General features: G+C 45.8%; 1 protein-coding gene across 1 annotated transcript in view; it reads left to right on the forward strand.

Annotated features, from left to right (window-relative positions):
* LOC310699262 (zinc finger protein RFP-like) overlaps window positions 1–13,855 on the forward strand; it is a 30,190-nt gene that overhangs the window by 1,568 nt on the left and 14,767 nt on the right. Inside the window, exons 2-7 of the mRNA XM_083486885.1 lie at window positions 5,925–6,426; window positions 7,187–7,282; window positions 7,619–7,849; window positions 8,513–8,535; window positions 10,235–10,353; window positions 12,133–12,162. Coding sequence (XP_083343011.1) covers window positions 6,028–6,426; window positions 7,187–7,282; window positions 7,619–7,849; window positions 8,513–8,535; window positions 10,235–10,353; window positions 12,133–12,162 — 898 coding nt within the window. The 5' untranslated portion in view covers window positions 5,925–6,027. The remainder of the gene's footprint in view (window positions 1–5,924; window positions 6,427–7,186; window positions 7,283–7,618; window positions 7,850–8,512; window positions 8,536–10,234; window positions 10,354–12,132; window positions 12,163–13,855) is intronic.

Raw genomic sequence — 13,855 nt, forward strand, 5'->3', positions numbered from 1 at the left:
CTGCCGCCGCTGCCAGCTTCTTGCTGCTGCCTGGGCCGGGTATTCACAGTTCTACAAATCTTTGGCGCTGGCTTGCTCCATTAGTTTAACTTGGGGGGGGGGGGAGAGAGAGATTGCAATCGTGCTATGTGCACCGAGAGGGGGGGCACGGTTGTAACGCAGTGGGGGGGGGAAGAGAAGAAGAGAAACTAGCAGGAGAACCTTGATTTCCCTCTGCAGCTCTGTGGGGAAGGAGGGCGCAGACTGGGCTCCTTCCTCGCCACAAGATCCCTCGGCTGGCCGGGGCCGCGCTCCCCTCTCCCGGCCGGCAGCGCCTGCAAAGGCTGCGGGTTCCGCTGCTCCTCCGTCTCTCTTTCCACTGGTAGCGAGAGCGGGTGGGAGGGGGCCACCCGGGAGCCGGAAATGGGTGCCAAATAAGGAGAGCGGGGGCCTGGATCCTGGCCTTGTTTGGCGCTTCCCCTCAGCCGGTCGCCCAGCCAAGCCCGCGGCGGCGGCGAGGCGATGCCCGCGCAGGGGGGCGCCCACCCCTCGGCCCCCGCCCGGCACTGCCGCCCCAGCACCTGCCCGCTCCTCCCAAGGGGCCTCCTCTCCCTCCCGCCTCTTCGCAGCAGTCCTCGCGGGGCGGACAGGCTCGACTCTCCCCTCCCTCTTGCGCCCCATCCCGCGCCCGATCCTGGCCAGGCTCCGGCTCCGGACCTCCTTGCTAGCGCCTGCTACTCCCCCTGGTCACCCAGCCCGACCCCTCCTCCCAAAGGAGCTGAGCCCCGAGGCTCTTCGGCGACTCTGGAGGTGGCGAGTGCGCCCCCCCAGATGTTGCGCCCGGTGCGGCTGGCACCCCTGGCACCCCCCACGCTACGCCACTGCTTGATAGTGGGGGGCAGGGCTCAATCCCATCCCTCCCAGGACCAGATTAGGACAGTGCTCAGGCCTAAACCCTGCCCAGTTAAAAAGGCTCAGCTGCATTAACAAAAACAAATTATTTTTTTTAAAGGGAAGACAAAAAAAAATAGGGCCAATCAAGTCTTACATTTGCATATATCCTGGTACATCGGCAGAGGATGCTACTTAACTCATTAGGTAAAATTGGAAATTCAGATTTGATTTACGGTATTTATGGATTTCTCCAAATCTGTGGGGTTTGGATTGCATTTTTACTTTGCTTGCATAAAATGGAGGTTCTATGGAGATTTTGTTCTGCTTTCAAAGAAATTGCCCTCCAAGTTCAGAAGGCAAACAGGCAGAGACCTGGGAGGAAGGGAACAAGAAAAATCATCCAGTGAACTATTTGTAAAAGTTTTTAATGTAAGCCACTGAGCCTTGGACTTGCCGATCGAAAGGTCGGTGGTTCAAATCCCCATGGTGGAGTGAGCTCCCATTGTTCGGTCCCAGCTCCTGCCAACCTTGCAGTTCGAAAGCACACCAGTGCAAGTAAATAAATAGGTACCACTGCGGCGGGAAGGTAAATGGTGTTTCCGTGCACTGTTCTGGTTTCGCCAGAAGCAGCTTAGTCATGCTGGCCACATGACCCGGAAAAACTGCGGACAAACGTCAGCTCCCTCGGCCAGTAAAGCGAGATGAGCATTGCAACCCCAGAGTCGTTGGCGACTGGACTTAACTGTCAGGGGTCCTTTACCATTTTTTTTTATGTAGAGGGCAGGAGAGAATGGCTCACTGTCAAGAGAGCCAGTCCATGTAGTGTGCGTACAATCTTCTCTAGGTGCTATACTAGAACTTGTGGAATAACCAGCTTCATTTAACCAACATGCTTATGTCAAACTAATTTGTGAAGGGTTTAATTCCACAGTAAGCGGTCCTGACAGGGTTAGCTGTGTCACGTCCCCTTACCTTGGGAGGAAATAGGCAATCTTGCCAATTGTCCACCCCCCCCCCCGCCTGAGAAGCTTAGTATATGCAGAGGTTATAGCTGGTTGCTCAAGATCAGCAGCCACATGGCTCTCACCAGCCACTGTTGTGTTCCTAATCCAAAAAAAATTAGGAACTTTCACCACTTTGTAACTAAGCTAGATTTTACTCCCTGTGCAACTTTTCTGACGCACATGTTTCTGACCTCTGGAGAGTTTGTAAGTAAACCGTTTTTTAACTTGCCGGCATGTGGTCTTTTCCTATGCTGCGGGAAGAGGGAAATTTTGAAACTCGCTTGGAAGGGCACATTTTAAAGGTCCATCAGCCTATATTTCCATGCCTTACTTTGAAATTTATTTTGTGACTTTTCTGCTGGGCTTCTCTCGCCAAAGAGTACTTGCCCCAAAGCTGGATCTTGGCATTCAGGAATTCTCATACGGTGTGTATGTATGCATGTGTGTGTATATATATATGTTGCACCAACAGAACTCTTGTCACCCAATGACATTTTAGCAATAGATTCCCACCAGAGGAAAAGCAGTACCCTTTGACAAAACGCATAATGAAGATGTGGAATTTGCTGCCCCAAGATGTGGTGATGGTCACTAGGCTGGGTTCCTTATCAAAGCCACTGACCACATTCCTTTAGTATAATTCCATCAACAGGATTAGTTATGAGGGTGATAGAGCTCCTTCATAATCACTGGGATTGTTTTATTGTGCATACTCTTTATGGATGTTTATCTTTTACTGCTTGTATAACTCATTTTTGTGCTATGGTGATGATGATGATGATGATGATGATGATAAATTTATTATTTATACCCTGCCCATCTGGCTGGGTTTCCCCAGCCACTCTGGGCGGCTTCCAACAAAATATTAAAGTACAATAGTGCGTCAAATATTAAAAGCTTCCCTAAAGAGGGCTGCCTTCAGATGTCTTCTAAAAGTCTGATAGTTATTTTTCTCTTTGACATCTGGTGGGAGGGTGTTCCACAGGGCGGGTGCCACTACCGAGAAGGCCCTCTGCCTGGTTTTCTGTAACTTGGCTTCTCACAGCGAGGGAACCGCCAGAAGGCCCTCGGCACTGGACCACAGTGTCCAGGTAGAACGATGGGGGTGGAGACGCTCCTTCAGGTATACTGGACCGAGGCGTAGTAGCCTATTTTGGCCATAAGCGGTATATAAATTTCAGAGGTAGTATGCCACTGAATACCAGTTGCTTAAGGGCAAGAGCCAGAGAGGGCTGCAGTCTTCATGTCATGCTTGTGGGATTCCCAAAGGAATCCAGCTGTATACTTGGCGGGGTGGGGGTAGGATGCTTGACTACTTTTCAGCTGGGCTCTCCAGATACTCTCTTGCCATTTTACATAAGGCAGGTTCTGGACACAAGCCAACTATTGGTAATGGCAACATTCAGAAACCAGTGGGAGAGCCTTGCTATTCAGTAACAGGATTGAAAAGTAGCCTTCATTCATTCATTCATTCATTCATTTCATGTTTCAAAGAGAACATCCCATGCAAACCTCTTGAACTGGAATATGCAGGGTTGATACCACCAGAGTGTCACTGGAGACCTCATTTGCTGTGTAAGGGAATAAGATATTGTTAAGTATGCAAGCAGGAATTGAAAACTAGACAGCCGAGGGAGAAGAGGAAAGGGAGAAGAAAAAAGAATCAAATAGGAAAATGTGCAATTTAGGATTCGATATAAGGGTTGAAATGTGAATTGGAATATAAATTTCAAATATAAAGCAGAAAATAGGGGAAAGTAGGGACGTGGGTGGCCACATGACCCGGAAGCTGTACGCCGGCTCCCTTGGCCAATAATGCGAGATGAGCGCCGCAACCCCAGAGTCGCCCACGACTGGACCTAATGGTCAGGGATCCCTTTACCTTTATTTATTTATTTTTTTAATAAAATTTTTATTGGTTTTACAGAATTTTTTAAAGACAAAACAAACACTTAAAAAGACATACAAACATGTATAGTTTCTTAACATTTTTTCATAAACCTCTTTTCCGGGACTCCCCCATACCCCCCCTTTCTGCATCCCAATGTCCATAATTTTTTAGCAACTTCTAAATATTCCTTTCCAACCTCTGTCATCTTAATCTTTTCTATAATCTGATCTTATATCACTGTATCCCTTTTTTTCCCTGAAAACCTCGACATTCTAGCATTCATCAAGTTTATAGTAGTCCTTAAGATAGCTTTTAAATTTTCTCCATTCTCCTTCCGCCGTCTCTTTTCCCTGATCACGGATTCTGCCAGTCATCTCAGCCAATGTCATATAGTCCATCACTTTCATCTGCCATTCTTCCAGAGTGGGTAGGTCTTGTGTCTTCCAATACTTTGCGATGAGAATTCTTGCTGCTGTTGTAGCATACATAAAGAAAGTTCTGTCCCTCTTTGACACCAATTGGCCGACAATGCCCAAGAGAAAGGCCTCTGGTTTTTTGGGGATCCCTTTACCTTTAGGGACACGGCTAGGAAGAAGAGCGGGAAGTCAACTTATCTGGGGAAAATGTATCAAATTTGATGTATTGATTGGTTAAAATTTGGAAAACCATTAAAAAGTATTTGGCACCAAAAGAAAGAAAGAAAGAAAGAAAGAAAGAAAGAAAGAAACCATCAGAGTGACTAGCTCACTACCAAAAGTAATTTCCCCTCTTTGCATGGTATTTGTCTTGCTTTGCCAGCTCATTACCAGCTGGGGGCAGTAGTTCCATTTATTTGCCGGGCCCCCATCTGCATGGCATTGTGATGCCTTTATCTCTTGCATTGCTACACCTTCTCATTGTATGTGATGTCCACCAAGATACACTTAAGTTTCTGGCAAAATAAATATCTCACGCCTTTCATATTCCACGTGATAACTTTTTTAAAAACTGCAATAGACAAGTAAGGCTACTCTTTCTAGAGTTTCAGCCTGTCTCCTACTATAAGAATAAATAACAAGGAGCAAGGTTGGGAAAAAGCAGGCTTTATGTGTATTACTCTGGAGGATAGCACTCCCAAATGGTTCTTAGTTTCTTTCTTTGCCTACACAGCTATTATGTTTACACTGCACACAAAGCATGAGAACAACAAACTAAATTGTAATTACATCAACAATCCACTGTTATCTGTTGTTGTTGTTTAGTCGTGTCCGCCTCTTCATGACCCCATGGACTAGAGCACGCCAGGCACTCCTGTCTTCCACCACCTCCCGCAGTTTGGTCAAACTCATGTTCGTAGCTTCGAGAACACTGTCCAACCATCTCGTCCTCTGTCGTCCCCTTCTCCTTGTGCCCTCCATCTTTCCCAACATCTGGCTCTTTTCCAGGGAGTCTTCTCTTCTCAAGAGGTGGCCAAAGTATTGGAGCCTCAGCTTCAGGATCTGTCCTTCCAGTGAGCACTCAGGGCTGATTTCCTTCAGAATGGAGAGGTTTGATCTTCTTGCAGTCCATGGGACTCTCAAGAGTCTCCTCCAGCACCAGAATTCAAAAGCAGCAATTCTTCGGCGATCAGCCTTCTTTATGGTCCAGCTTTCACTTCCATACATCACTACTGGGAAAACCAAAGTTTTAACTAGACGGACCTTTGTTGGTAAGGTGATGTCTCTGCTTTTTAAGATGCTGTCTAGGTTTGTCATTCTCCCTAAAACACAAATCAAAGCTGAATAAAGAGGAGTGGTAAAGAGGGGTATCAAAGTGGGAATCGGCCTCTGTGAGTGGTGAAGAAGAAGAAGAAGAAGAAGAAGAAGAAGAAGAAGAAGAAGAAGAAGAAGAGTTTGGATTTCATATCCCGCTTTATCTCTACCCAAAGGAGTCTCAAAGTGGCTAACATTCTCCTTTCCCTTCCTCCCCCACAACAAACGCTCTGTGAGGTGAGTGGGGCTGAGAGACTTCAGAGAAGTGTGACTGGCCCAAGGTCACCCAGCAGCTGCATGTGGAGGAGCGGGAATCGAACCCAGTTCACCAGATTACGAGTCCACCACTCTTAACCACTACACGATATTTTCCTTTATTGGTGCACATAATACTAACCTGATTCTCTTGCTGCTGTTTCTTTCCAGGGCAGAGATAGGGGCCTTTTGAGCTCTCTTCCCCTTGGGGCTGCTTCTGAGTGCAGGAGAAAAGAACTCTGTCTCCTTTGTGTTGCACTGCAATAGTGAAGCCATGGCTGAGACCCCCAGGAAGAGGCTTCGCTTTGAAGCCACTTGCCCTGTCTGCCTGGCCTACTTTGCAGATCCTGTGACTCTAGACTGCGGACACAACTTCTGCCAAGGATGCATCTCTACGTGCTGGGAGGAGGCTGGCACAGAAACCAGGTGCCCACAGTGCCGAGCAGCCGTCGGGCGGGATTTCAGATCAAACCGGTCTCTAGCAAGCATTGTTGAAATTGCTCAGCAGCTGAATTCCATGGGACTAGAGGGGCCAAAATGTGTGACGCACAAGGCGCCCATGAATTTGTTTTGCAAGGATCACGAAATCTTCTTCTGCCTTCTGTGTGACGCCGCACAACAGCACCCATGCAAAGCTGTGGTTCCCATAGACCAGGCTGTTGAAGAATACAAGGTAAGAATACGACATTTGATATGAATTGGGCATATAACCAATAGTACATTCTCAGAAATATCCAGGCCCAGGGTTCGAGGGCGGTGAGAATTCAGACTCTCCTTGTGGGAAGGCTTTATATTTGATCCCAGGTGTATGTGGTGACTTTGCAGACACAATTGCATGGAGAAATATGTGCTCCCATACCAAACTGCTTGTGTATTAAGGCCATCTTCTGGCCTTAATAGGCCAGAACTCCCCAGCCATTCAGGAGAATGTTGCTGTCTGTCTATGCAATTTCTGTGCCAGGGAGACTTTCCCAGTGCCGGCGCTATTACATATCACGTTGCATATGACGTTTTGGGGATGGCAGCCGTGTGGGCTAAATTTCCCCAACACTGGGCACATGCCTCAGCAGTGGCGTAGCTAGTCACTGTGTGTCCTGCAGCCGTGGCGGGGCAAGCTGCCCATGGGGGTGGGGCAAGCCAAGGCAGGGGGTGCTGCGTGGAGCCTTTTGGCAGCCTCCCCCTCAGCTGTAGGGTGGCTGAGGTGGTGGGCAGATGCAAGCCCCACGCTGCTCAAAAAAGCAACGCAGAGCTTGCAGGAAGTCCACCTGTTTTTACTGTATTTATATTCAGTGTTAGTCGCCCTGAGCCCGGTCATGGCCGGGGAGGGCAGGGTATAAAATTATTATTATTATTATTATTATTATTATTATTATTATTATTATTATTATTACTACTACTATTATTATTACTATTATTGTTATTATTATTGACAGGATCGGATTTTTCGCTGCCTAGAAGTTCTGAAGGAGGGGAGAGAAACCATCCTGCAGTATACAGAGAACTTGGAAAATGAAAGCCAGGATCTGCTTGTAAGTGCCGATTTTTTAAATTAATTAACATTATATCTCTCTGCCTCCCAGAGGAGCCCAGAGACCACTGTTTGTTGGAACTGAGCAAGTAATGGAACCAACAAGATGGTTAAAAGCCGTGAGGCATCCCAGTTCCTCAGCATTACTTGGTTTCTTTTAGAAATTATAAGAATATTTCACAGAAACATGGACTCCTATAGGTTTTTAGGAAATTCTTCCATTCTGGATGTTGATGCCATTTTATATGCCCTTTGTATGAAATCCTATCTCTCTTGATGGTGCAAACATGGATTACGCTGGCCTGATTTTCTGCTCTTTATATTCTGTTTGTTGCAGGAGCTAATGAAAGAAGAGAAGGGAAAAATAGTGGCAGAGTTTGGAAAATTATGCCAGTCTCTGAGAGACCAAGAGAAGCTTCTTCTGCAGGATATGGTAAACGTGGAGAAGTGTCTTGCAGTGATAAAGAAAAGTTGCCTGTCCAGGTTCTCTGAAGAATTGGCAAGTCTTGGAGGTTTCATTCAGGATATGGAAGAAGTGCGTCAGAAGCCAGAAATTGAATTCCTTCGGGTAAGAAGAGTAGAAACAAACTATCCATTAGGAAAGCAAACTCCATATTTTGGTGTTTCTCCATTTATATATATACCATATGAAGGAGCCCAAATTTATGATTGTGGTTTATGAGGTTTGTAGCGTACAACATCCCAGATAAATTTCTAATTTCACTTCACTGTGGATCAGTCTGATAGAATAGGTTTGTGTGGTTTTTTTTTAACTCTCTCGTCATGTGTGTGCTCCTAATGCCCTCCTAATTAGGGTATTTTTGCCATCATTCCCCGCTTGTGGGCTTCATGGAGGAATCTGCCAACCTCATGTTGGAAACAGGAGGATCAACCCTCAGTCTGATCCAGCAGGATTCTTCTGATGTCCTGTTTCAGGGCTGGAGACTTATGTTTTTAATATTATTCTTACTTTATATACTGTATTTACTCAAATGTAATGCGCAGCTTTTTTGGCCAAATTACGTCACAAAAATTAGGGTGCGCATTAGATTTGATGGCACCAGCAAATACTTTTTTGGGTTCAAGGTTTTGAAAATTGAGGTGCACATTTGATTAGATGGCATATTAGATCTGCTTAAATAAGGTAATGCTGTACTTTGGGTCCCTACAGAGTCTGAAGGAGTCTTTATAGTATATTGAAATCTCTGTTCTTTCCCTCTTCTTTCTGTAGGAAGCTAAAAGCATATTGCAGAGGTAAGTGGATCTCACTCATTTCTTGTCCACACATTGCACTTTTCATCCTTGTACAGCATTCCTGTTTCTAATAGTTTTCTTCTGTTTCCACTTGCTTGGGGTTTTTTGTTTTGTTTTATTTTTTACCTGCCTTAAGAAAGGCTTTCTAGTTATTTGCTGAATTTTACCCCACCCCCCATTTATTAATACAGCTGATCAGTGGTGTTTTTTTTCCCTGGGGGGACGCAGAGGTACGCATATCCCTAAACATTTTGTGAATCTAAGTTTGGCCTCATTGAGGGGCGGTATTTCAATATGAGTAGGAAAATGAGAGTACTCCTAAACATTATTTTAGAAAAAAAGCACTGCAGCTGATGGTAGTCTTGGTGTCGTGTTCATCTTTCTCCTCTTTCTGATCACATTAAATCAATCTCCAAGAGTCTTTCGCATGCACTTTAGATTCCTTCTACTTTTCAGTTTGGCTTTGAAACGGAAATTGCTTTTGTTGCCTTAGTTGTGGACGATGTTCACTAGGAGGTGGATGGGGCACAGTGCAAACTGATTGCGGCTGATCTAGATCCCTTCCATTTTGGCTTTCAGCCTGATCTCTTGGCCTTATAACCTGTAGGTTCTCACCAAGAAAACTAGCACTAATACGCCCAGGAACCTCATCAAAATGCTGGAGAGGGTGCACCTCCACAGGCACATACCTCCACATGTGGTGGGAGTGCCCCCAAATCCAGCTATTCTGGACAAAAGCCATACGAGAAATATGTAAAATAACCAAGCAAGTATTAGAAATCACCCCAGAACTGGCACTACAAAACATCTTCCAAAACAATAATGCCCACTTACACCACAAAGAACTCATAACCCACCTACTTTCAGCAGCCAGAAACACCATAACCAGACACTGGAGAGACCTGTCAGGAGTAAGCATGGACCAATGGTACCAAATAGTATGGGAAACAGCCTTACTAGAAAAATTAACCAATAAACTGAAACTGACACGGGACAAATAGAAGAAGACGCCTTTATCACATACACAGCCCAACAAGACAATAACAAAAATCCACCAACAGCATATAAATTAGTATGGCTAACCTGATCCAAAACACCCACTCACACATGAAAACAAAGACCACCACAGCCAACCACAAACAAACAACCACACCCTAGGCCAAACCCAACCTCTCTCACCACCAAAGGAACGCAAGTGAACAGCAGAGAAGCCGCATAAGCAATGCTGACACAAAACCCCATATATATTAAGTAAAATAGAAACATCTCCACCCGACCCCCCCCCACTCATCTCCCCCCCCACCTCTTTCCCCCTTTTCTTCCTAATGTCCTAATGAAACCGATTTGTAAAAAATGTTACATGGGGGGAAAATAAGAGAGAGAGACATTGCACATACTATTGTAAATCAAGAAAATCTTTAATAAAAATACATTAAAAAAAGAGTATCCGTTGGTTCTCTTGGATCTATCAGGTGGCTTTTGTTACCATGTTATCCTTCTGGGTCACCTTGAGAAGGATGGAGATTGAGGGTGCTTTGTTGAAATGGCTCTGCTCATTCCTGAGAAATAGGACTCAGAAGGTAGTTTCAGGCTTAGACATGAGGCTTTCTGCCATTCCATTGTATTCCAAACCTTTCTTGTGCTTTCCTTAGGGATTCTGAATTGCATCAATGGAGGGGTAATACTGTTTTCTTTCCAGATATGATAAGAAGAAGCAATTTGAGAATCCGTTCTTTTTCTACACCGTGCTGAAGTGGAGGATTGAGGAATTTCGTGATAGAAATGTCTGTCTGAATAGTATCGTGCAGGAGCTAAGGGGTATGAAAACAGGGGCTGGGCACTGGATCTTGCCACAGGGGTTGGAACCAAAAGTGAGAGAGACCAGCCACCTGTCAATCTTTGTGATGTCATTTGAGGTTGGCTGACTTAACTGCTGAGCAGCAGCAGCAGCTTTGGCATGAATTGTGTTTGAGTTTTTTTCTGTAGCTGATGTCATACAATGCTGTTTAGTTAAGTGCCAAACCCGGGAGGCCTAATAAGGTCCACTGGTTGGAGGCTCCCTGCGATTGTATTAACGAATAGCTGCAAGGATTTTATACTGGATATTATTTTTATTTAAAAGCATTTATAAACCACCTGGTATTTTTGAAATCTCTTATATCAGTGCAAAATAGAAAAACAAACAGTATCATTAAAACAATAGTACAGTCAAAACCCAATAAAACAGTATCATGAAAGTATATATCTGACTAGGGCCTGCTTGAAACAGACCCACTGAAATCAATGAAACTAAGTTGGTCATGTCTATTAACTTTAATGGGTCTACTCTGGGTGAGACTAGCATTGAATCCCACACAAATAAAACAGGAATTCAGATTTCTCAAACGCATAAAACAGGGTCTGATGTTATGCATCAGGAAAAGCAAATCTTTACAAGATGTCTGAAGCAATTGATGATTCCTGCTTCGTCTACGGCAGAGGAAGGGCATTCCATAATATAGAGGCAGCGACAGAAAATGTCCGTTTCAGGGTCATCACCCTATGACAGGCACGTTCAAAGTCCATTTTGGGGGCCTTTGGGTTTAATCCGGCCACAGCGGCAGTTTATTTCCTGGGGTAAAAAGTTCAACAACATCAATCCTAGAAAAAAAGCTCAACTTCAATCCCAAAAAGGTCAACAAGTTTGTCCGGCCCTCACGCGTGTTCACTTCATCTAATCTGGCCTTCTTTGGAAAAAGCTTGGGCACCCCTGCCCTATGATATTCTGAAGAGGTTGGTGCCATAAGTACAACTTCCAGATGATCTAAATGATCTTGCAGATGTTGGTGTGAAAAACTCTAGGTTAGTGTGGGGCTTCTGGAAAGAAATGTAGCAGTGTCCTTTCCTCACGCACAGTGGTTGGGACCTGTGTATCCACACACACACACACACACACACACACACACCTGTGTTGCTGGACTACAACTCCTATCATCCCTGACCATTGGCCTGGCTGACTGGCTGAGACTTGTGTGAGTAGTAGTCCAACAACTTCAGTGTGGGGAGATTTCTTGCTGGAGTGTTTCTCCCAGAGCTTCCCTTTAGACCTATCAACCGTGCTTTCTCCCACCCCAGCATAATTTACATGGACCTGGGTGAGTGATGGGGAGGCAGCAGAATTCAGGTAAGAGGGATCCAGGAGTTGGCGAATGATGCTGTGTAGCTACACAGAAGGCCTTCGTGCACTTTTGGGCTGCCAGTATTTACTCCTAAGCAGAGGGAGCAGGACATTCCATCCCACATATTCTATTTAGTTTGTTTTCCAACAGAGACTCGGTATTCTGAAGCTATTGAGTGTGCATATTTTCCTTGTTGTTGTTGTTGTTGTTTTGTGTGTGTGTGTGTTTTGAAATTTGTGCTTCAGCAAACCCCAGAGTTACATTAAGCATGCTGAAACCCCTGTCTTGTTCCTTGTAGGCACATTCTTGTTTCAGTCAGCACTCAGTTTATCTATTAAAGGAAGTGATGGATGGATTTTAAAAATATTTTTTGCGACAAATACAATTGTGTGACATTTTATCTCTGTTTTCTTTTCTCTCCCCCCATCCCGGCCTCCAGGTAGTCTAACTGGATTTAATGCAGCCACAGGTAATTTTGGGGACTGGTGGAGGACCAAATTCACAGAAGGGATAGGGACGTCTTTTTTTTGCAGAAAGTTGTTATTTGTGTTTTATGGGGGTTGCCAGTTTAGGAATGTTAAACAGATTAACCCATAAGTTGTCCACACGCAGGACACAGGACAGCCTCATAGACTGCATTGCTTGGGAATTCTACGAAACCAAATAAATCAGTACAGCTTTTAACATTGGTGCAGTTTTGAAAGATTCTGTCCTCCATTTTGGTTCAAAATGGCATCCAACTGTATAAAAACTTCCTTCATCTTGGGAACCATAATGCAAAGTTTTGTTACGATATCTTAAGAGCCGCCCAAATGCGAAGCTAACAGACAAACCAATATGACAGATGAGGGCAAAAGCCATTTTCTGCTCTTGTTGTCTAGCCAATGGTACTCAGAGGTATTGCACTTTTGATCCAAAATGATTAGTAGCCATTGCTAAACTCATTCCACAAATTTGTCTAATCCTCTTTTAAAGCCACCTAAGGGCTTATTGTGAGGGCTGGGCCCTGCTGAGGCCATCACTTGCGGTCTTGGCTGTACTCCTTTGTGGCAAGTGTCATTCCTTGACTGAGAGACGTTTCTGTTGAAATTTTACCTCAGAGTTTTATCTCAGAGGAATGAGAGTTGTTGTAAAGTGACTAATCAAAAGACACTGAAGAAGAATTACCGTATTTTTCGCCCCATAAGACGCACTTTCCCCCCTCCAAAAATGAAGGGGAAATGTGCCTGCGTCCTATGGGGCGAATGCAGGCTTTCGCTGAAGGCTGGAGAGCAAGGGGGGTCGGTGCGCACCGACCCCTCTCGCTCTCCAGGCTTCAGGAAGCTCTGCGCAACCCTCGGGAGACCAGCTCCGAGGGTTGCGCAGAGCTGCCTGCAGTCCCGGGACCAGCGCAGGTCTGCCCGGCCACCGGGAGCCAGGGGAGAAGCTCCGACCCCGCTCCCGGGGGCCGCGCAGAGCTTCCTGCGGTCCTGGGACCAGCACAGCTCTGCCCGGCCACCGGGAGCCAGGGGCGAAGCTCCGCCCCGCTCCCGGTGGCCGCGCAGAGCTGCCTGCGGTCCTGGGACCAGCGCAGCTCTGCGCCGCCATCCGGAGCGGGGCGCTAAGTCCCGCCCCGCTCCGCATGGCGGCGCAGAGCTGCCTGCCATCCCGGGATCAGCACAGCTCTGCCCATCGCCAGCCCCACAAGCTCGGGGGACAGCGGGGAGGCAGAGCGTGCCTTCCCACTGTTCCCCGACCTGGTTCTTCCAGCCCCGCACCTGGGGGGGGAATAAATTTTTTTTCTTTATTTCCCCCCAAAAAAACTAGGTGCGTCTTATGGGCCGGAGCGTCTTATGGGGCGCAAAATACGGTAGGTTACCTTGGTGACCAATATATGCTATAGCACATACACCTAACTATAAATCCTGAAACTTGAGTCTCTCTCTTTGGATTCATCTGCATTTGTCAACTTACGATGTTATAAATGCGTTATAACAGTGTGGCACCAGATGGTGCCATAGAGCTGAAATCCCAAGAATTTCCATTGTGAGCTTTTATAACGTTTCTTTTCATAGTGCTTTATAGGTATACAGATACAGCCTTTGCATTCTCTTTCCCTTCCCTCACAGACTTCAAATTCCTATTTCCTAACTGCTCTTCCCTCACTCCTAATGGATTCTTTA

Source organism: Podarcis liolepis (assembly GCF_965112155.1).
Source record: "Podarcis liolepis genome assembly, chromosome: 2".
NCBI classification, from domain to species: domain Eukaryota; kingdom Metazoa; phylum Chordata; class Lepidosauria; order Squamata; family Lacertidae; genus Podarcis; species Podarcis liolepis.